The 21,791-nt window shown below is 38.6% G+C and overlaps 1 protein-coding gene across 1 annotated transcript in view; it reads left to right on the forward strand.

Moving 5' to 3' along the window:
- The window catches only part of SMYD3 (SET and MYND domain containing 3), a 409,715-nt gene that overhangs the window by 43,327 nt on the left and 344,597 nt on the right, over window positions 1–21,791 (forward strand). The window contains exon 2 of the mRNA XM_058836536.1: window positions 16,184–16,247. Coding sequence (XP_058692519.1) covers window positions 16,184–16,247 — 64 coding nt within the window. The remainder of the gene's footprint in view (window positions 1–16,183; window positions 16,248–21,791) is intronic.

The raw sequence follows: 21,791 nt of genomic DNA on the forward strand, positions 1-21,791 counted from the left end.
CTCTAATTGGCTGCCCTGAACAAACATATGTTCTTTAAACGTAACCTGTTCAAGGTGAAAGCCATCATACCAGTAGAATCTGCACTACATCCCCTTTGCAAAATACTGTTTACTTTTAAATTACATAATCCAAATCAGTGTGGATAATCTATGGGTTAGATTTCGGACTTGAAACCTGAGTGGTTCCTTGGCTGAATGGAATTTTGTTCCATGGTTTGGAGCTGTGAAGAAATCTCATTGTCCTCAAAGGTGAATTTTGCCACAGTAACAGGAGCTACATTGTGCTGGATTAAAGGTATTCTTTACCTTTTTGTCATTAGTTTTATCCTTCCTGTATTGGAATGTTTTTGTAATTTTTGTTTTGTATTAGCAAAGTACTGCATATACATGTAGAACTTAGAAATTATAAAGTGCTGATATTCCTCAAATATTTTAGCAGTGGGACTTGTTTTTGTGTTTGACTTTTGCTACTTCTTCGTGAACCCAACTGATCTCTTTTTCAGATGGTGTGTTCAGGTTTTGAGAACTCCACCAAAAGGAGAAGTCATGACATTTCATGTGGAATTCTTATATTTACCTAAAACTGTAGGTGTAATTTGGGTTCTTTTAGCCATTTTAATAATCTACGTGAAATTAATCACGTATTACCACATATCACATAGTATTATTCCACTTACTAGCTGAGAAATATCCTCAGTAATTAACAACCAGTGTCTTGATTAAAATGAAGCAAACCAAAAATCCCTAACCCGCAAACTAAGCCTGCATCTCCTACTGTTTACACTGACAATTCAACTTTGCTTTTTTTGGTCAGACATTAAAAAATGACCTTCCTGAGTGAGTATTTCCTGCACAACCCAAGGAACCAGAGTGACAGAGGTTGGGTGTTTGCCTCTCAGTCTCTTGCACCTGTCCCGTGGAGGAACATTTTCTCTGCATCTTTCACGTACATCTAAGAATACATACTATGGGACTATGTTAGACCTGTTTGCAAATAGATATGGGCTGGTGGGAGATGTGATGGTTGGAGGCTACTTGGGGCATAGTGATCATGAAATTGTAGAGTTCTTAATATTTGGTGAAATCAGAAAGAACATCAGTAAGACTTTTACATTAGACTTCCAGAGGGCAGACTTTGGCCTATTTAGGAGACTTATTCAGAGAGTTCCTTGGGAAGCAGCCCTCAAAAACAAAGGAGTCCAGGCAAGGTGGGTGTGCTTCAAAACAGAGATCTTAAGGGCACAGGTAAAGACTGTCCCTGTGTGCTGAAAGATGAATCGCAAACATCCAGCCTGGATGGGCAATGAGGTTTTGAAAGAGCTTAGGAATGAAAAGAGGATCTTTGGAAGGAGGGTCATATTTGTCAGAAAGTATTTAAAGGGGTTGCTAGGGCATGTAGGAAGAAAATTAGGGAGGCCAAAGCTCAGTTTCAACTTAATTTGGCAACTTTTGTAAAGCATAATAAAAAATATTTTTACAAATATATTAATGGTAAAAGGAAGGGCAGGACAAACCTTTGTTCTCTATTGAATGCAGGAGGGAACTTAGTAACTGTAGATGAGAAGGTAGAGGTGCTTAATGCCTTCTTTGTCTCAGGTTTTAGTGGGAAGATGGCTTGTCCTCAGGACAACTGTCCTTCCGGGTTGGTAGATGGTGTCAGGGAGCAGAGTGGTCCCCCTGCTATTCAGGAGGAGGCAGTCAGAGAACTGCTGAGCTGCTTGGATGTTCATAAATCTGTGGGACCATAGATTTATGATCTATGATATGGACCCAGGATCCATCCCAGGGTGATGAGGGAGCTGGCAGATGAGCTTGCAAGGCTGTTCTCCATCATTTACCAACGATCTTGGCTCCCTGGTGAGGTTCCAGATGACTGGAAGCTGGCCAGTGTGACACCTATTCACAGAAAGGGTGGGAAGGAGTCTCCTGGTAATTACAGGCCAGTCAGCCTGACCTCAGTACCTGGTAAGGTAATGGAGCAGTTTATACTGAGTGTTATCACTTAAAGGATGGCCAGGATATCAGACCCAGGGTTTAGGAGGGGTAGGTCATGTTTGACCTGCCTGGTCTCCTTTTATGATCAGGTGACCCATCTGGTGGATGCTGGAAAGGCTGTGGATGTTGTCTGTTTGGACTTCAGCAAGGCCTTTGACACTGTCTCCCACAGCACGCTCCTGGAAAAGCTGGCAGCCGACAGCTTGGACAGGAGCACGCTGTGCTGTGTTAGGAACTGACTGGATGGCCGGGCCCAGAGAGTGGTGGTGAACAGTGCTGCATCCAGCTGATGGCCAGGCACCAGTGGTGTCACTCAGGGGTCTGTGCTGGGGCCTGTTCTGTTCAATATCTTTATTGATGACATGGATGAAGGTGTTGAGTCTTTCGTTAGTAAATTTGCAGATGATACTAAGCTGGGAGTGTGTGTTGATCTGTTGGAAGGTAGGAGGGCTCTGCAGAGAGACCTGGAATGATTGGATGGATGGGTGGAGTCCAATAAGATGAAGTTTAATAAGTCCAAGTGCCAAGTCCTGCATTTTGGCCACAAAACCTCAAAATGCCAATGTGGGTGGACAGTGTCCAGGCAGAAAGGGACCTGGGGGTACTGGTGACAGCCACCATGAACATGAACATGAAATTGTGCCCTGGTGGCCAAGAAGGCCAATGGCCCCTGGCCTGTATCAGGAATGGTGTGGCCAGCAGGAGCAGGGAAGTCATTCTCCCCCTGTACCTGTACACTGATGGGGCCACACCTGTGTCCAGTTCTGGGCCCTCAGTTTGGGAAGGACACTTGAGCGTGTCCAGAGGAGGCAACAAGGCTGGTGAGGGGCTTGGAACACAAACCCTGTGAGGAATGGCTAAGGGAGCTGGGAGTGTTTAGCTGGAGAAAAGGAGACTCAGAAGTGACCTTATCACTCTCTACAACTCCCTGAAAGGTGATTGTGGTCAGGTGGGAGTTGGTCTCTTTCTCCTGGCAGCAACTGACAGAATGAGAGGACACAGTCTCAAACTGTGGGAAATTTAGGTTGGATATTAGGAAAATGTTTTTTACAGAAAGGGTGATAAAGTATTGGAATGGTCAACCCAGGGAGGTGGTGGAGTCACCATCCTTGGATGTGTTTAAAAAAACACTGGATGTGGTACTCAGTGCCATGGTCTAGTTGTGGTGTTAGGGCTGGGTTGGACTCGATGATCTTGAAGGTCTCTTCCAACCCTGTGATTCTGTGATATTGATGCTTTCATAAGAAATACTCAAATCAGTTTTAAGTACCTGTTGTAGTCATATAACAACAGTGGAGATTCAACATCAGCTACTTAAAGCTGTTGGCTTTTAATGCTGCAGTATGTTTGACTGAAGCATTCATAGGAGAACATCTGTCTCTCCCTCCATTTATAATGACAAAGTAGCCAATTTGGGTGTAAAGTTTGACTGGAGACCAATATTCGAGCAGTAAAGTAAGCTAAATGTTTGGTTTATGTAGATCCCTCTGATACTGTGCCAGCCTTTCTAGCGTGCACAAGTCACTTGTGTTCACTGAGAGAGATATTGAAGGGGACAGGGTCCTAAGGTGGTGAGGAACCTCTTCTGAGTTTCACTGTGTTACTGCAGGAGTGGTGGTGGATGTTCAGAAAAGGTGATGGGTGTATGATGAGTGTAACATTTTCAGGAGATACAGGAGAAAATAACAGATAGGAGATGAAAAGTCAGAATAGAAACAAAATGCCAATAGAGGTAGTATATGTATGGATCAGAATATATTAATGTATATGCATGCACTCAAAAAACTTTGTATTTTGCAATCTTGATGAAAGTGAAATTTTTATAAAACAATGTGGTTGCAATGGATCATTTCTTCCCACAGGCTTTTTCAGCTCATGGATTTGAGGCATGGTTGACTTAAGAAATTACCAGAGGCTCGTTTTTCTCAAATACGTACTGCAGGCATTTCTTTTATTCTACAAAGCAGAGCATTGCTTTTGATTATTTAACTTCTACTGATACCTATAAGCCATATCAGCAGTGGCATACATTAACAAAATCTCCAGCTCTCTCCCAGCCATTGCCTATTACGATAAACCTTCGCTTTCTTCCTTTGCAAATAAGGAATAAAGTATTTCTCATTTTCCTGTACTGTACTCTGCAGAGTCTCATTCCATGGTTGTTGAACTGAAACAAATAATATGATTTCACTCATGACCCCTTGCTAAAGCTATGGTATAATGATTAAAGGCTCATATTTCTTGGCCACGGAAAAATGAAATTTAACTGAAGACTTATAATGATGTAAAAATAGTACCTTCTGGAACATAAACCCCAATTTTAACTAGGTAATTGTGCAAAATCCATGGCCAATCCATATCAATTTGTGATTTTCCTTATTAGTTTATACCTCCTTGCTGTGTCTATGCCCATTTGAAACTTCTTCAATACTGGTGGCAATTTTGAAATGGGAAGGTGTGCAGTGATGTACTGTTACTGGACAAATCAACATGATGGTAAACTGCTGTCTCTTATGTTATGACAGATATTATGGCTTGGCAGCTCCTCTTCTTTTAACATTTGCTATGAAATGTTGTAAGCGAAACATGAGAACCGGTAGCTAAGTGTGGAGAAGCATGCTGTATGTTGAAATACCTATGACTTAATTAAGAAATAGTTTTTAATTAAAATAATAGCTTCAGGTTTTTAAAATCACTTGGTTGTTTCTCATGTTGATACAACATCATTATTCTATTGCTGATAAAATGAGATAGAAATGGAGATGCTTTCACTTAAAAATACATGGGAATTTTTATTAAAAATTCAAGATGGAAAAAAAAGTAGTTCAAGTTTTATCTTCATTTCTACAGTTCCACAAGAATTTATTAAAACTTTTTTGCAAGTGTTATCTGTGCTTCCTCTCTAAAATAGTTTCTGAGAGACACTAAATTATTTTGACATCTCTGTAGTTTGAATAGGTCTCTTTTGTAAAAGTATTGACTGTAGTTAGAAATGTAGCTATACTAATTACAGAACCAGTTTGTGAGAGAGGGCTGCCATTTACAGGCATGCCTGAGCATGTGCATATCTTCAAGCACATCACTTAGTGAAATGGAAATTTTCAGGATTACTCCTGGGGTTTGATGTCTTCCTGGTCAAACTGTCAGTTCTTGGGCAGGAAAAATTGTTCAGAAGGTAGTGATGGCACAGGGCTCTAAAATATATTTTGAAATTGGGCCACTTTCTTAAAAAAGACCTTTTTGCTTGCAATGGGCAAATTTTAAAACTTTGAAGAATATATAGGTTTTGCTTACTGAAAAATTCTGTAGAATGGGTGGGAAGCAGACTTAGGCAAATTAGCACTAGGGCTCACGGCTGTTAAATTATAATTACTTTTTCCCTCCCTAGAAATATATGGGTGTCACTATAGCCAGAGGCATTTCTTTTGACTATTTTTTTTGCTTCTCTGCTGACAAAAAAGGAAAAGGGAAAGTTGGATAACTGCTCTTTGAAACTGAAGAAACATCTATTATGCTTTTAGCCATTGGATGTCACCAGAGCACAGAGAGTAAGTATTAGATGATGTGGAACAGATTTATGTCTTCCCCTTGGCTGTTTATTTTGGACTGGGAAGGCTCCAGCCTTGGAGAGGCTTTCTCAGATCAGTAGTCTCAGCATCTTGGCCAGTTTCATCATGTCTGTGAGTCTCTTAAGTTCAGAATATTGAGTAGGAAATGTGTCCTTGTCCTGCATCCATAGAGGCATTGACGCCAGTGAAGCAGGGGAGGAAGCAAACAAGAGGTGAACAAATATCACCACACACTTCAGCCTTGGTATTTCCCTGCCTCTTACACGGCAGAGGCTGTGAAAACAACTTGTGTTCCCACTGCACACATTGTGGTGGGATTCCTAATTAGCTCAGGTACCTCATTTGCTCCCAGCCGTGGGTTGGTGGTGCCTTGCCAGGTGTATGGGGCATGGCTTCTGCTCTGTCAGGTGCCTTTAGGGCAGCCCTGGGCACTGCCTGGGCTTTCCTGCAAACACTGAACCTGGCAGTGGCTCAGCTGACTCTGGGGGTATCTGCAGGAGTTTCAGTACAAATAGGTTAATTAAAGCACAGGAGACCCTTACAAAGAGCTTTGAGAATCAGGTGAGGCTCCAGTGAGTCTTTAAGGACTTTATGCTTTGAGATGTGAAAAGTTTAGTGAGTATGTTTTTTAACAGTAAGATTTCTTCCAGGCAGTATGGCACTATAAATGAACTTCAGAGCATTTTAGTTGTAAAGCTTAAGTTTTAGCTATTACGTGTATAGTCCTGCTTGAAGGTCTTGCTTTTCATCAGTAATGGTGCAACAAAGATCTGTGAAAATAACAATTTGGTTTTAAGTGCCTTATAGGAGTCAATAGTAAATATATATATATTTATATACATACAAACACATATATATGTGTATATATATATAATCTGCATTTTCTGAATAATTTCCATGTTGCATTGCTGTTCCTATGCTAATATGAAGTACCTTCATTCTTACTGGTGAACATTTCCAAAATTAAGCATTAACGTGGGTCCTATGGAATCCACCTTTCAGAGACACATAAAAGAGGGACAAAGAAGGAAAAACATCCAGAATTTGGTATTGATATCCAGAATCTATTAGACAAACAAGTGAGAGATGTGACATAAGAGATTTTATTTAAGCACATGATAGGAAGAAGCTTTGTAAAATGTTTTCAGATCAATGCTTGGAAGTGCCACTGTGATGTGAAATGAAAATTGCTGGAAGGAGTGTAAAGTGAAAAAGGATTTGAGCATGGTGGAGAAAAAAATAAGACTTCTTAGAGATAAAAAACAATGTCTTTGTAATCTAGGAAAGGAGAAAGAGATTCTGAAATGGGAAGGGTGTTGAAATAGAGTAAATTAGAGAAAAAATATGAACAGTGACAAGCAAAGCAAAATGCCTGCAAAGCTGGAGATAATGAAATGGCAAAAAAAGAACTAATGAAATACAGAAGATTTGAAGAAAAATATGATGGCATGTGTCCGTTAATGGTAATTTAAAAGACTATCCATCCAACTAGACTGAGAGAGAACTGGTTAGGCAGCTATTGGTAAATTTATTACAGGTGTTACTAGATTTGCTAAAAGTAATCTTTCTTCAAGTTTCCCCAGTGTCTCACAGCTGTGTAGAATAGTTTTTGAGATAAACAGTAGTACTCTCAGGAGCAGTCTGCATTTCTGAGAGGTGAAGATGGACTTGATATGAGGAGTGTTTTTGTCTCAGAGGAAACTTACGTGCATTTAAAGTACATCCCAAGAGAAACAGGTACAGCAGAAAACCATCCTGCGCTGGAGGGCTGGATCGAAGCAGAATTACAGATGTCAGGAACATTTTCACGTTCTTCTGATGCAAAAGTCTTCATTGGGGTTTTATGAGTTTGTGACAAGACCACTTTAGATGTCTTGTGAGACTTCATGATATCAGATTGTACCTGAGCTGGAAACAAGCTGTTTCTCTGCCCTTTCTGCTATTTGACAGAAGCACATTTTTCCTGCATTTTACTCCCGTTTTCTATCTTTGCAGGTTCTTCACCTTGTAAGTTAGCAGAACTGACTGTTCTGTTCCAGTCACCTATATTTGAATTTTAACTTGGATGTGATCTGATCATAAGGGCTAAGCAGGTTGAAAATGGAGAGTTCACTTGATGTATGTTCTTTCCCAATTCTAAATCTGTAGGGCAAAAAACACTGGAATTTATTCTGAGCCTGTCTCTACTACTATGTCTGTCAAAGATTTTTGCCTGAAATATTTTATTTTTTCATTCATCACTTTCAAAATATGTTCCATAGGGACTGAAAGATCTTTTGGGCATAGACGTTCATATTTGGAAAAAGAAAAGCAAGTGAATAGGCATTTCAAGACCTCTAAAAAATGTTTATGGCAAAAATATAAATGTGGTCAAGAATGGAAAGGAGCTAAAAAAGAAAAAAAACTCGTGTAGATATTGTTCTCTGAGAGGGTCAGAGGGGTTTGTATTTCATTGAAAATGTTACATCCATATGATCCCGGAGGTAATACTCACAGGATGTAAATATTTACATCAGTATGATATTTTAGAGTAACAGCTTTGTTTTGGTGGAACATTGACCTATGAGTTGAAGAAAAAGACTACTTAGATATACAGAAGATTAATGAACAAATTAATCATTTTTATAGGGAGAAGTGAAAGATGGGATGTTTTATTATACTAGGCTTCATTGGATTTTAACCACATGTTCCAGAAATGAGCATTTAAAAACATTGCATGTAGCTTTTTCTCCAGGTTTCTAAGTTATAGATATGACCTTTACATATTTTGAAATATAATCTTAGTCTTCCACAGTATTTGGCTTTCTTCTTTTATTGAAATCCCAAGGTGGAATGAATGTACTGTGTGACTGAAAATAATATCTTTAATCCTGAAATTGCTGGAGGTGTGTTGGCAGGCCCATTGCAGGGAAACTGTGGAGATGGCCTTGATTTGAGGGCAGCTATGTCAAAGTAGCTTTGCAGGGCAAGGAGATGCCACAGACAATTTGTAGTAGTTAACTGATGCTTTTGGAGCCAACTTCTGCTGTGCTGTTCTGTTTCAGTGCTCTCAGTGGGGGACAACTGGGAGTTTTGCTGGGAGAATAATTGCAGTATTTTCACACTGCCAGCTGATTTCAGTTGTGATGGTGTTTGTTTTATTCATTGTGAACACTGATAAACTGGGTGTACATATAACATGTGTGTACTTACACAAATGTAAAAGTATTATAATCCAACGGCAGCCTTCTCTTCTAGAATAAAAAACTCACTGTTTTGGGATATGCTGAATACTTCTCCTGACCAAGTTTAAGGGCCTTGTACTAGTGAAATTCCTTCTAAGGTAAATCTTTTGGTTTTCAGTAGAGAGATTTTCTTGTATTTTCATGTGTAGGTTAGAATGAGAGGTAAATGGAGGTTGAATGGAGAAGTAGAATTCAAAGGTAAGATTAAATTTCATGCCAATTTGAGGGCCATATTTTTTAGTATTTCTTCTTATAAGTTCCTTCACTAATTTTATTGGAAAGCACCACATCTGAAACTTTTCACCATTTGCCAACTTAGTGGGAAGGAGTATAATTCTGTTCTTGGTTGTATCAGAATAAAAATTACACTTCTAGCATCTCTGTTTGCAAAAAATTAATGTGTTTTTTTTTTTTTTTAATTTAACCACAGGACTGACATCTCTTTGTGGCTCAAGATAGCTTTTCTATTTCAGCAAGGAATGTCTCACTGTTCTTTTTCAAAATAGTGCAAAGAGATTTTGAAAAAAGAAAAACTTTCTTATTCAAGTTTGGCAAGACTTCAGTCAGTGGGTGACCACAAAGACCAGTTTCTACATAGAAGTAAATAAAATCAGGTACTTGGATGTCTTTTTATTTTTTTTTTCCAGCCTTGACTGTGGGTGCTCCAACCTCTCAGAAGAAAAAATTCCTGTGTAGATTGTCAGGAAAGGTTATACTGCAATGAAAAAATTACTGTAGACCCTTACAAATTTTATTTAGAATATGCCTTTCACAGTTTGCAGACCAGGTATTCTTCAGAAGAAAAAGTAAGATGCAGAAAAGAATGATGGGAGATATACCTAATACACAAAACTAGAGAAAAAATAAGATCCAGAAGCTCTTGTCAGCTAAAGTTGTATGACCCATACATCTGTTGAGTGTGTATTTTAAAACCAAATACAGACAGTACATGTGTAAAAAATATTAGTAAGATTTGAGCAGAACTGACACCCATTCTAAGCAGAAGGATCTTCTTTCTCCTCACCCATTTGAATTCTGATTTTTTCTTGTGGAATATATGCAGAAATGTTTCAGGGTGTTAAGTAGATGTCTGGTCTAACAAGAATTACAGAAAATAACAGCAAATGGGTATTCAGGGTTACAAATAAGAATTCAGAAACCAAGATTTATGTTATAGGGACTCATCCTGAGTGCCAAATTTTTGTTTCTGTTAATAGGTAGTGTCCTTTAGAGTGTAAATTGTCTTAACTAATCTTTTGTCAGCAGGGTAGGTGCTTTGGTTGTTCATGTGTTCTCTCTGTGTTTTTTATTTAATTAAAAAAAAAATAATAAATTCTTTATTTTCTTTTTTTTATTAACCTGGACAATGCAATACCACTTCTGTAAAAGGTTCAGGTATGAAGTAGATGATCATTTTATTTGGAAATAAATTAGGTGTGTTTTCCTTATATAAAAGGTCTTAGTTCTAACTTGAATAATGGCTCTGATCATTGATGGTTAGCTGTAGTTGCTATTTTTTAACTCTGATTTTATCTCCCAGAAAGCTACTTCCCAGTGCTGCTCTTAGGGTAAAAAATATTAATTTGTATACTTAAAAAAACCACAATGAAGTGTGCAAGTGGAGAATATGGGAGATTTTTTCATTACTTTTAGGGGCAGGGAATTCAAAGCCTTCTTGAACCTGGTGTAGTCTTGTTTGCCCAGATCCAGTGTGGGACCTGAGAGCAGTGTACAGAATAACCTTAGGGCAGAAAAGCAGCCTCGTTTCAGAGGCTGTGGGCCATGGGGCTTATGGAAGATGTCTTCTCCTCTGGCACTGCATCTGAGACTGCGGAGCAGGTCCAGGGTCCTGGCAAAGGGAAAGCCATGAGCCTGCCAGGCTGAGCCAAGTCAGCACCCAGGGCACCAGAGGGGCTGGGAACCCCTGCTGTGGGCACAACTCACTGGCTGCAGAGTTGCTGCTTGCCCAGGGCTTGGATTTGGGATGTTGCAGATGCGTATGCCCTGGGTTGTGCTATCTGGCCCTCAGCACTGTTCATCCTTGTCCTCAGAGCCATCTTCCCTGCAGTGCCTGGTGCCTGTGTGAGTCAGCAGTGGGGAAACAGCTGGGGACCAACTGTGTTGCTGCGCCTCATTATTGGAAGGGAGAAAGGTGTGGAGAGAAAGCTGTAATTGCATTTAACAATAACCCCTGTGCTCAAATCTACCAAATGTAAGATGGCTGTTTGCTCTTCACAACTTTATTTTTATTATTAGGAGATAGAGGCATGTTAGTTAAAATGATGAATGACTTCTTTGTTTATTGTAGGTATTGATTGCTTTCACTTTGTGACAGGTCTGAAACGCACATACTTGGGAAAATCCAAGTAGGCTCTATGCACTTGACAGGCTCGACTGAATCACAAAGGTCTAAGTATTTGTTCAGGAAATTAGTTCAACTTGTCACGTATTGGAAAGAGCTGTTCTTTTCATTCATGTATACAGGGCAGGATTATTAAATGAAAAATAGTATCAGCAACAAAAATGAAGGAGGAGATTTGTGTGCAATAGTCCTGTTTTCCTGCAAGACATGGCAGAAGTGTGAATAAACTACGTAGAAAGGCATGTTGAATGCAGTCTGGTAATCAGTTCTGTTATATCTGACACTTATCTTGTGAGTAGGGCTGAAAGTCAAGTGCCTGCAATCAGCAGAGAAGTGTAGATGCACTTCCATTATAAATTAAGTAGTCTAATTGTATTTGGTTGACTTTTGTTGTGGAATTTCAAATTTTATTAGGCCATTTCCTGTCAAGCAGAAGTGTTATATGATGTTTTTAAAAGTACATGTATTTTTTAAGTTATGAGAGTGCAGGTGTGGCTCTGATAGGACCTGACAGTCCAGGCAAACCCTTGCTAACCTCTTCACCTTCTTCTTAAGATTTTAAATGTGTTAAAAAACAAAAGGAAAAAAAAATTCTGGGCAGGGTGTGCCCACTGGGGCAATTCCAGTTGAGGTTTGTTGTTTTTCCCTGTCTCATAAGTTTTCTTTTGTTTCCTGTCTATATCAATCTCTTGGAAATTCCTCTACCCACCTCTACATTTGGGGTTGGTTTTTTGCCTTCTCAGTACACATTGGAAGAGCTAATTCTATGAATGGTGTTTGTAGACCATAATGATGACAAGGTTTAGCAATAACCAAATTTCTTAGAGGAAAGATTCTTAACTTGACCATAATACTATGCTAGAGGTCAGCTGGCAACCCCTGTTACTTTACATAAGTGGGTTTTGTTTTTTGTTGTTGTTTTTGGTTTTGGCTGTTTGTTTTAGTACAGGTTAAGATGCTCACTTGTGCTTCTTGTTTCATAAAAGGTTGTGGTCATTTGCAAAATCTTGTTTATACTGTGTTGGAAAATTAATAATTTATTTTAATCACTGCAGCTTTCCTTTTCTGTTGCAGCAGAAACCTTTTAAGAGATTAAAGTATAACTGAATCCTTTAGATCAAATTTTGTGCATTTTCTCGTCTGTGAAGTTAGTCACATTAGGTGAGATGCAGTAGGTACCTTGTAAGGGACCTGATACTATCTTCAGGTGATGTTTACAGGTAATAAGAAGTATATGGGAGTATCTGACAGTGACTTAAAAATTCCTTTAATAAAGCCTATAACATCAATAAAATAATGAGAAGAACAGAAATGAAACAGGGAAATTTCCTTACTTCTTAAAATGTTCTGAAAAGCACAAGTCCTCTATATATGAATACATGAATCTGACTGTAAAGGATTTAAGAGTTAGTGCTTTAAGTTTTGCTGTTTTACACTTAGTATGTTGTGTAGCATGATCCAGAGATGTTATAAATACAGAGGAATTTTTTTTAGTCCAGGAGGAGGAAGAAGGATTGGAAGGCAAAGCAATGATTTCGTTAGCAGCTTTACTATTTAGCTCTCTCACAGGCATTCTACATCTACTTGTCATTCAAAGAAACCTCAAAGATGAATGGATAATTCATTCATTAAATGGCACCAGGAGGGAGACACCATATTCAAATAATCTGACTGAAAGTGTCAGTTTGACAAAAATTCCAGTTTTGAGAGATGACCCGTAGATTTTTTTGTATGTGTTTGTTACTGCAGCATCGTTAACCGTTGGGGACAAAGGGTACAAAGGAAATACCCCTTTAAAGTATTGGAGCTTCTGAAGTTGCTGAGGGAATTTGGTGCTTTGTGACAACACGTCTGCTAGTTGTGTTGCAAAAGAAAGAGGGAGTACTTGTTGGTGACTTGACACTAATGATTCCAGTAAATCCTGGCATCTCTTGGAAAATTGCCAAGAGATACACCAAGGCCAGGTATGCTTGCAGTGTATTAAGGTTATTTGATCTAGCCTTCCCATGGAAGAATGTGAAAAATTTAGGAAAGACTTCTCTGATTGTTGTGGGTATTGATTAATATAAATTCAGCTTCCAGAAAGTTTTAATTACTCTGCTTTGGAAATCTGCATCTTACCTGTTGCTGCTGAGATTATGGTGCTCTTATTTCAGTGTGTTTGGGACTAAAATTGCACATGGTCTGTTATCAAACTCTGGAGTCATTATTGTGTTTTGATGAATAACATGTAGAACAAGCAAAGTCTGCCATCAAAGTGTTTTTGCTCAGTCGTTCTGTAGAAGGGTGAGCATTTAGACATTCAGCTAATACTGTGTAACAATAAAGAGAAGTTTCACAGAGGCTGGTGGCAAGAGTGTAGAATATTGAATACAAAGAAGGTATAGGTTATTTAGGTACAGAGAGGCCAGAAGGTCCTTAGTGACCTATGAGACTCTACAACCAGGTAAAACAAGTTAACCTTGTAAAAGATAACAGGGACACGCTGCAGAGTGACTGTCTGGACAGCTGTGGCTGTGCATATGGGGAGCTGGAGACCAAACCAAAGTTCTACCTGCTTGGCTGTCTCTTTTTGTTCTAGGTTACTCTGACAAGAGCTTCTGATCTAAATTGAGAAATAAATCTTCCTCTATCAGAACATGGTTAATGTTGTGTCATTGCTCAGCCTTGAAGATGAAGCCGCTCTCCCCAGCTGGCAAAATGAAGATTTCACACTTGTTTTTAATTCTGAATCATCCTCAGGCATTTCACCTTAAAATCAAAAACCTATTGTGCATGTACAAGATTTTAGATTCTATTTGTAGAAATCCAACAGTTCCTAGTTGTTTTTTTTTTGTCTCCATGTCTGGCTTTTCAGGTAGGAAGATAAAGAATGCTGTAGGAAAACATCTACATATATCTGAAACATTTATAAATTACTTTTCTCCTGGTTGTTAGTATGAATACCTACAAAATATTGTGTGACAAAATATGGATTTTTTTTTTGCAGTACAAATGAAAAGATTTTTACTTTGTGATAATGATCTGTTCGTAATGCTCTTCAAAATCGTTGACCAATTGCAGCTGTCTAAACTCCCCAAATAAGAGTCCTAAGATAATGCATCGACTCTTATTTTTAATAATTCAAACATAGTAAAACTTCAATATAGCAGCAAAATACCTTTCCCAAGTGTGGGATTTGAGGGGAAGGTGAAGTTGGTTTTTGCAAGAGGGTGCTCCATGGTATTTCTGGTATGTCCCTACTCTTCAGTTTGGCATCATAGCTGAAATTAGCAGGCTACATTGTTTATCCAAAAGTTCTAGATTGAAGTTATGGGCGTGTTGGTTCTGTCTGGTTTGCATGTGGCCTTTGGATAGTGTTCTACCTTTTTGAAGTCCCCCAGAAAAATTAGGATTTGGGAGCAAGTGGTGTAAGTAAAAGGAAATCATGTTGTAAAGCAGTTGGTCTGGGAATCTAAATATATGGCATACAGTCTCTAGATGGCTGACAACAGCATAGGAGTTTTGGTGACAGCAGAGGAGTTTTGGTGACAGCAAATTACATCTTTCCATCACATCAGTTGGGAGTGCAAGTGAAAAGAGCACATCTGGTAGTGATGTGCAGACACCAGGGATCTTACAAAGTAAAGTCCTTCATCTGATCACTTAAACTTGCCACCTCAGTTTGAAACAGGCTGTTTTAGACGGTTATTTCCCAATTAAATCGGAAAGCTGAATTAATCTATGTAATAAGATTTGAGGCAGCTAAATGTAAAACACTATAGCAAAACAAATATACCATTACTAAGATTACCTTTAGTAGGGGACAGTGGCATGACTGACACCTCTTTCCTTGCTGTAGAGAAGGGGGTACTGAGGAATAACTCCTGGTGATATTTTGTTGGGTGTGAGCCGTGTTCAGCCCTGTGCTGCTCACAAGGGAATAGTGGCACCCAGTGAGGTACCTGTGCTTCTTCACTAAGGTCAGAGTAGTGGCCAGGAGGAAGTCTGAGGGGAAGTAGTAAGGGCTGTGCTGTCCACAGAGCCTAGATAATTGTTGTGTCTGTAATGTAAATTGCCTGCCTTTGGTTTTAAGAACAGCAACAAAAACATATCCTGTTTTCCCAGCATAATGAATGACCATAACTCACATAAGCAGCCTTGCATGTTAAGAAATGAAAGTGAACACTTTGCAGTGTTATCAGAGTAATGCATCATGTTCAGTATCTTCCACAAAAAGATGGAAGGGAAGCCTCAAAATCTGTCTCATTTCTACACCTGAAGTAAATACCTTTACATATATATTTGAGGTACAATATTTTCTCTGTGTGTGCTTTCACATTTAATGCTTACTTACTGTCAAAAAATGCACATGACTTCAGTGATGTTTTCATAAGTCATATAACTAAATTGAGACAGTATCAGAAAACAGTACTACAGTCAGGAGCTGCTTTTAACCTTTAGACTGTAATGTATAGGTCTGGTAGTTCTCCTGCTAGTTTTCATTGGATTTTTATACTTCGCCCATGAATTTTTATTTTATTTTCATTGTCCACTAATCGTAAGTGTTTTCTTAGAATAGAAATTTCTGCTGACATGTCAGCTTTGGGCTGTGTTATAAAGATAAAATTTGATGTCAGCCACAGGTTCACAGCAAGGTCTTGTTTAAGACAGATAGTTATGCTTGCTTGCTTAAGACAAGACTCAGATAATAAGTAAATAGATTAGCTAGCTGTACTGCACAGCTCTAATTATGATGTTATCTACAAAATCAAACTCAGAGTTACAGCTACATGACAAAAGCACATTTGATAATTTTCCTGTTGATCCGAAGTGGCCCCAGAGGTGCTGAGTGACACAAGTAAAAGCTTTGAACATAACTATGTACAATTTCTTCTTGCATTACAGTGCATTTTAGACTATTCTTGTTTTTAAGATATTTTTTTGTGAGTTGGAATATTTGTAAATTGCTAATTAGGTAAGAAAGATAAATACAAAATGCCATCTGTATTTATAACCCTTTTTCTGGTTTGTTTGTTTTTCTTTTTTTACAGGAATAAAAAGCTGCACAGATGCTCTCAGTGCAAGGTTGCTAAATACTGTGGTAGATCCTGTCAGGTAAGATGAAAAATAACAGCTATAAAGCATTTAAGAAAACAGGCATTTGAATACTTTTTTTACAGAGTCTCCATTCATTTTGCATGTTGTCATACCTCCACACTGAAGTTTATTTGTAATTTTGGACAGGGTGGGTAAACATGCTGCCTTGTTTTATTTGAGTATTTTTATAGCTACAAATATAAGATTCTGATCAGTACAAAAGACAAAACTAAGCTGAAATGTGTTTGACTGTACTTAGTGAGAGGGGGAGGAATAATTCTCAAGCTTCACTATCTGTAGCTTTAAGCCAATTTTACAGTAAAACGATTTGTATTTTAAGAGTACTTTTTATAATGGTAAATTCTATATTACAGTTTTTTAAGAGGAAATAATGATCAAGAATGTGTTGAGAAGACAAGGCCTTAAAAAAAACTGCATCTCTGAGGAGGTTTTCAAGAAGAAAAATGGTGCATGGCAGGAGGACAAGGGACAACAGGCTTAAATTGAAAGCCCAAAGGTTCATATGGGATACAAGGAAAAGCTCTTGACAGCCAGGAGGCGGGACAGGCTGGCTAGGGTGTTTGTGTAATCTCTGTGTTTGAGGGTTTGGAGACCCTACTGGATAAAGCTCTGAGCTGGATCTCACCATAGAGCTGACCCTGCTTTGCAACTAGAGATCTCCATAGAGCCATTCAGCCTGACTTATCCTGTGATTCTATCCTATGAAGTATTTCCCAAAAGTGAAAAGTTCTCAAATGCCCAAATTCTCAGCTTTTATATTTGACTAGATCTATAGGATTGCCTCATAGAACATTTGAAGTTTTAAATAGTTCCTCATAGTTTTGCACTGTAATTCTTTTTTTTTGGTGGGAGACTGAGGGTTGGTAGTGGTTATTTTTTGGGGGAAGGTGTGTGTTATTTTTTTTCTTTTCCTAAATAGAGAAATATAAGGAAAAGCAACTACTAGTCAAAGTAGACTAGCAGTAATACTCTATAACTTTTTAAGTCTTTGACATTCCAACGATCATGGAATGAAAACATCATAGAATGGTTTGTGTTGGAAGGGATCTTAGAGATCATATAGTTCCATGGGCAGACACCTTCCACTAGATCAGGTTGCTGAAAGCATTGCTCGAAGCATGCCATTCAGCCTAACATTGAACACTTCCAGGAATGGAGCACCCACAGCTTCTTTGGACAACCTGTTCTAGTGCCTCACCACCCTCACAGTAAAGAAGTTGTTCCTAATTAAGCTAAATGTACTCTCAGTTTGAAGCCATTCTCCCTTGTCCTATCACTACATGCCGTGTAAACAGTCCCTCTCCAGCTCTTTTATAGCCCCCCCCTTTAGGTACTGGAAGGTGACTGCTCAGCCTGTCGCCTTAGGAGAGGTGCTCCAGCTCTCTGGTCATCTTTGTGGCCCTCCTCTGGACTTGCTCCATGTTATTCTTATGTTGGGGACCCCAGAGCTGGATGCAGTGTTCCAGGTGGGGTCTCACCAGAGCAGAGCAGAGGGGCAGAATCCCCTCCCTTGCCCGGCTGCCCGCAGTGCTTTGGACACAGCTCAGTACACGTTTGGTTCTCTGAGCTGCACATGGCTGGGTCATGTTAAGCTTCTTTTCAACCAACACCCCCAAGTCTTTCTCCCCAAGTCTTTCTTCTCAGGGCTGATCTTGTCACGTATCATGTGCTTCTATAAACAATCCTGCTTTAATATAATCTGTAGTGTTCTCAAGACACCACAAATTCCTCCTTTTGGGGATTAAAACATATGGAGAGGGAAAAGAGGAAGATCTGTCATTTTGATTCATTGTATGGCAAATGTGTGCAACGTACATTAGGTGCTTACTGTAGCATCAATAATAATGCCACAGGTAGATTTATTATGGGAGACCATAAGGAAAACATGGCCATAAGGGCTTTAAAAGCCCAGAGTATTTGCAAGGTAAGTTTAAAACAAATCTCTTCTAGGAGAGACCTGCTTCTGTTGGCAGGTCTCTAAAGTGAACTGAACTGTGGGCACTGACCTGCAAAAGCAAATCCGCAAGGAGTAATGCAATAACCTGTTCCAACTTAGGTGTAGAGGCAGTGGAGGTAGGAACAGGAGCTTCCTCTTTGAGAAGCACAACTGTGTGAACATTCTTCAAGGATTCATAAGGGATAGCCTGAAGCCAACCTGAGTATCTCTGCTTTGTGCTTCCAGCTCTGGGGTTTGCATGCTTGAAGCCACCCGTAGTTGTAGGTAGGGATTTCAGTGAGACAGGTTATTGCTGCTAAAAGTAATCTGCGCTCAACATGCTGTGTATTTGCATTTACATAATTTCTTGAACTATTTATATAAATAAATTAATGTTGATCTAATGTATGTAATATCCTGTGATATTATGTAGTGATACAGAATAACAGAAAAAACCCAGTCATTTTGTAGTCAAAGCAGTGAATTTATTGGGATTGATGACTTGAAGCAAGTGAAAAAGATAAAACTGAGACCAGCTCTTTGCTCTTGAGAACTGTCCTCTGATTCATATTTTTCTAATAAGTTGGCTAAACCATTGTGCTGCTCTGGTTTTACAGCAGCTGTTAGTAAAGCTAAACCAAATGCTTTGTGCCTTACTTAGCCTCTGTAGCTTAAGTGTAATTCATTAATATGTACACTTCTAATTGAACTAACTGGTCAACAAATAAACAGCAGGGTATTCAGTAGGGACGAAATGGCACTTTTCACATTTAAAAAAGTGAATATTTGCAAAACAGGACTGTTTTAGTTTTACAAATACGGATAACTTTGAAATGCAAATGATGCAGTTGAATTTGCAGTTCACACTTAGTTGCAGAATGATTTGATTATTTTTGAATGTGTGATACTGGAACTCAAAACACTTAGGCTTAAAACCTGTTATTTTTCTGGAGTTTTGTAATTAATATGTTAAATGAAATCAGAATTAATATAAAAATCTGACTTAAAAAATTTAATCTCAGTAGATGTACAGGGTCTAGAATAAAGGTGTATTTTGTGAAAGAAACTTCAATATAAATGCAACAGGGGATTTATATTTCAGAGTGTACCAAAAAGAGCCATTTTTAAAACTGCAAATATCTTGTAAACATCTTCATTTGTTTTAAAATGTCAAGTGGTATAAAGAGCTATCTTCAGGCTAATCTTAAGAAGAAGAAGAAGTAGTCTTTGGAAATGTTTCTCTTCTTTGTAACTTGCAGTGAGAATAGTTATCCTTTAAGGGAATATGTATGCAGAGCTGGTAGTCCTGGAGAAAACCTATATACAAATCAGAATATACAATTTTTACAAATCTCCATAATGTTGATTTTAAAATTTATGAGTTGTTCCAAATTTCAAAAATTCACATTATTTTTCTTTTTCAGTCCAGTTGAAACAAGCTGTTTTCACTTTTACCACTTTAATTTAATTAAAAATATGTATTAGAAATGTGGAACTGGAACTTATTACGAGGGATCTTTAAGGGTGACCTTTTGCAACTGAATTCTGAATTCAGGATCAAGTACATATAGATTTAATTTTTTTTTCTTTCGGTCAGACCTCATTGGTTTTTGCCCCTATTTGGCATTTCCCTGTTGTAGCTCCCTCTCCACTTGTTGATACCTAATTTCATGGGCTGCCTGCCTCCTAGCAATGTTATATCATCTGGGTGTCTCTCCTAAGGTAGGGTTATCACGTCTGCTGCTCCTCATAATCACTGTTGTGATCACCCCCGGCAACGCTTATTAATATGGTCTTATCTCATAGATTGGGGACCAATGATATAGATGATAATCCCTGAAAAATGGAAGAGTAATTTCAGTCAGAATTCAGAATGTGATATTATCAAACATTATTGAAATATTGTAATAAAGGTAAAATACCATAATTAAAAAGATGTGTGAAAATTCAAACAATGCTTTGGAAATTACAGATTATTTACTTTTAACAGATCAAAACCTTCTAATGGAAAAATATATTGTGTTGATTTTTTTTACTTTATTTGTTATTCAGCTCTAGTCTTTTAACAGCTTTTTATTAGCATATTATTCTGCAGGAAGTGTTCATTTATTTTGATCTTGCATAGAAGATATGGGAAACCCTTGTTTCATCAACATTGGTTTAGGATCTTTTGTAGATTCAGGCTCCACGGGGAGACAGCAATAGTGTATGTCTGTGAAAGAATGGATGTGCATTGGCAAAATGGCTCAGCTGAAAATATCTGAGACATTGAAGGCATTTGTGAGGGGGCCTGGCCTGTGACCTGAGCCAGCAGGAGGTGATCCTGGGGCTGGGCTGTGCAGGGAGGCGTTGGAGCTGGTCTGGGGCTGGTTCAGCAGGCAGAGTCTCAATCTGCCACCAGTGAAGAGCTCTGTGCTGCACCATCCCTGTAGCCATGGGGGTGCTGACCAGTTTCACTTGTGTGAAGCCTGAGGATTTGCACTTGGGATACACTGAGGTTGAAGAAGAGACGATGCTTTGGGAGGAGATAAACAGAAAGATACTCTTTCCAAGTTCCTAAGTGTAGTGAAGCCTTGAGGAGGAGGGTTTTGTATTGCCCTGTACTGTTCACTTGCCTTTCTTTGCTTCCTTCTATTAGTGTTCATTTCTAGCCGGGGAAAAAGAAATCTTTGCAAAATTGGAAGACCTTCCCTGGCATGGGGGGAAGGGTCGTACCAGGTGGACATGTATCTGCACTGCAGTGTTTATACTCATGCTAGATATAGAATATAAAAACCTTGACTGAAGGCCAGGATACACAGAATGAAGAAAACCCTCCCACCTCTAAGAAATGTGGGACTAACGTAAGTGCAACCAGTAAGTATTGTTAGAGACTGACTTTAAAAGTAGGTCTCTCCAGGGTCACAAGTCCTTGTTTTCATCTTGTCCTGTAATTTGTATCCATGTTGTATAGATAGTAAGAATAAATATTGTTGAATTTCATTATATTTAATACATTTTATATATATAATTCCCTGATCATTTGGGAAAAAGTGACTGGCAATCCCCATTCCAGCTCCTTCTGCAGAGGAATCAGGGTGATTCCTTTTTAGCATCAGTTTTAGCCAAGGTGCTGATTCACAAAAGGTGTATGTTTGAACTGTTCTTCTCACATGGGAATGCTCTCAAGGAAACATGGAATATAGTGCTATGTGGTACAGCATATTTCATCTCATTGGAGCTATATTGGTCGGGTAAGTTATTAATCATTTTGATGTCACCTCTAGCATGTTTAAAATTCTGTGCAACATTTATGTAGAGAAAATAATTTGACAGATAAAAGCTTACTCCTAGGAACATTTTTAGTTTAAGTTGGATAAAAATGCCAATATAAGTATATTACACAGAATGATGTCTGGACATTTTCAAGCATGACCTTGTTTTTTCTAGACTAGGATAATTCTATTCAACACTAAATACTTAACTTTAATTTGTTGGACAGCATGTGACACTAACTGTATTTGGATTAATGTCTTCTTGGTGTCATTTTTTCCCCTTGTAGAGTTATGGGTAAAAGAAATGAAATCACAAATCTCTCATGTATCTGGAAGAAATAAAAAGTTCCA

Source organism: Poecile atricapillus, chromosome 3 (genome assembly GCF_030490865.1).
Source record: "Poecile atricapillus isolate bPoeAtr1 chromosome 3, bPoeAtr1.hap1, whole genome shotgun sequence".
In the NCBI taxonomy this organism is placed as follows: domain Eukaryota; kingdom Metazoa; phylum Chordata; class Aves; order Passeriformes; family Paridae; genus Poecile; species Poecile atricapillus.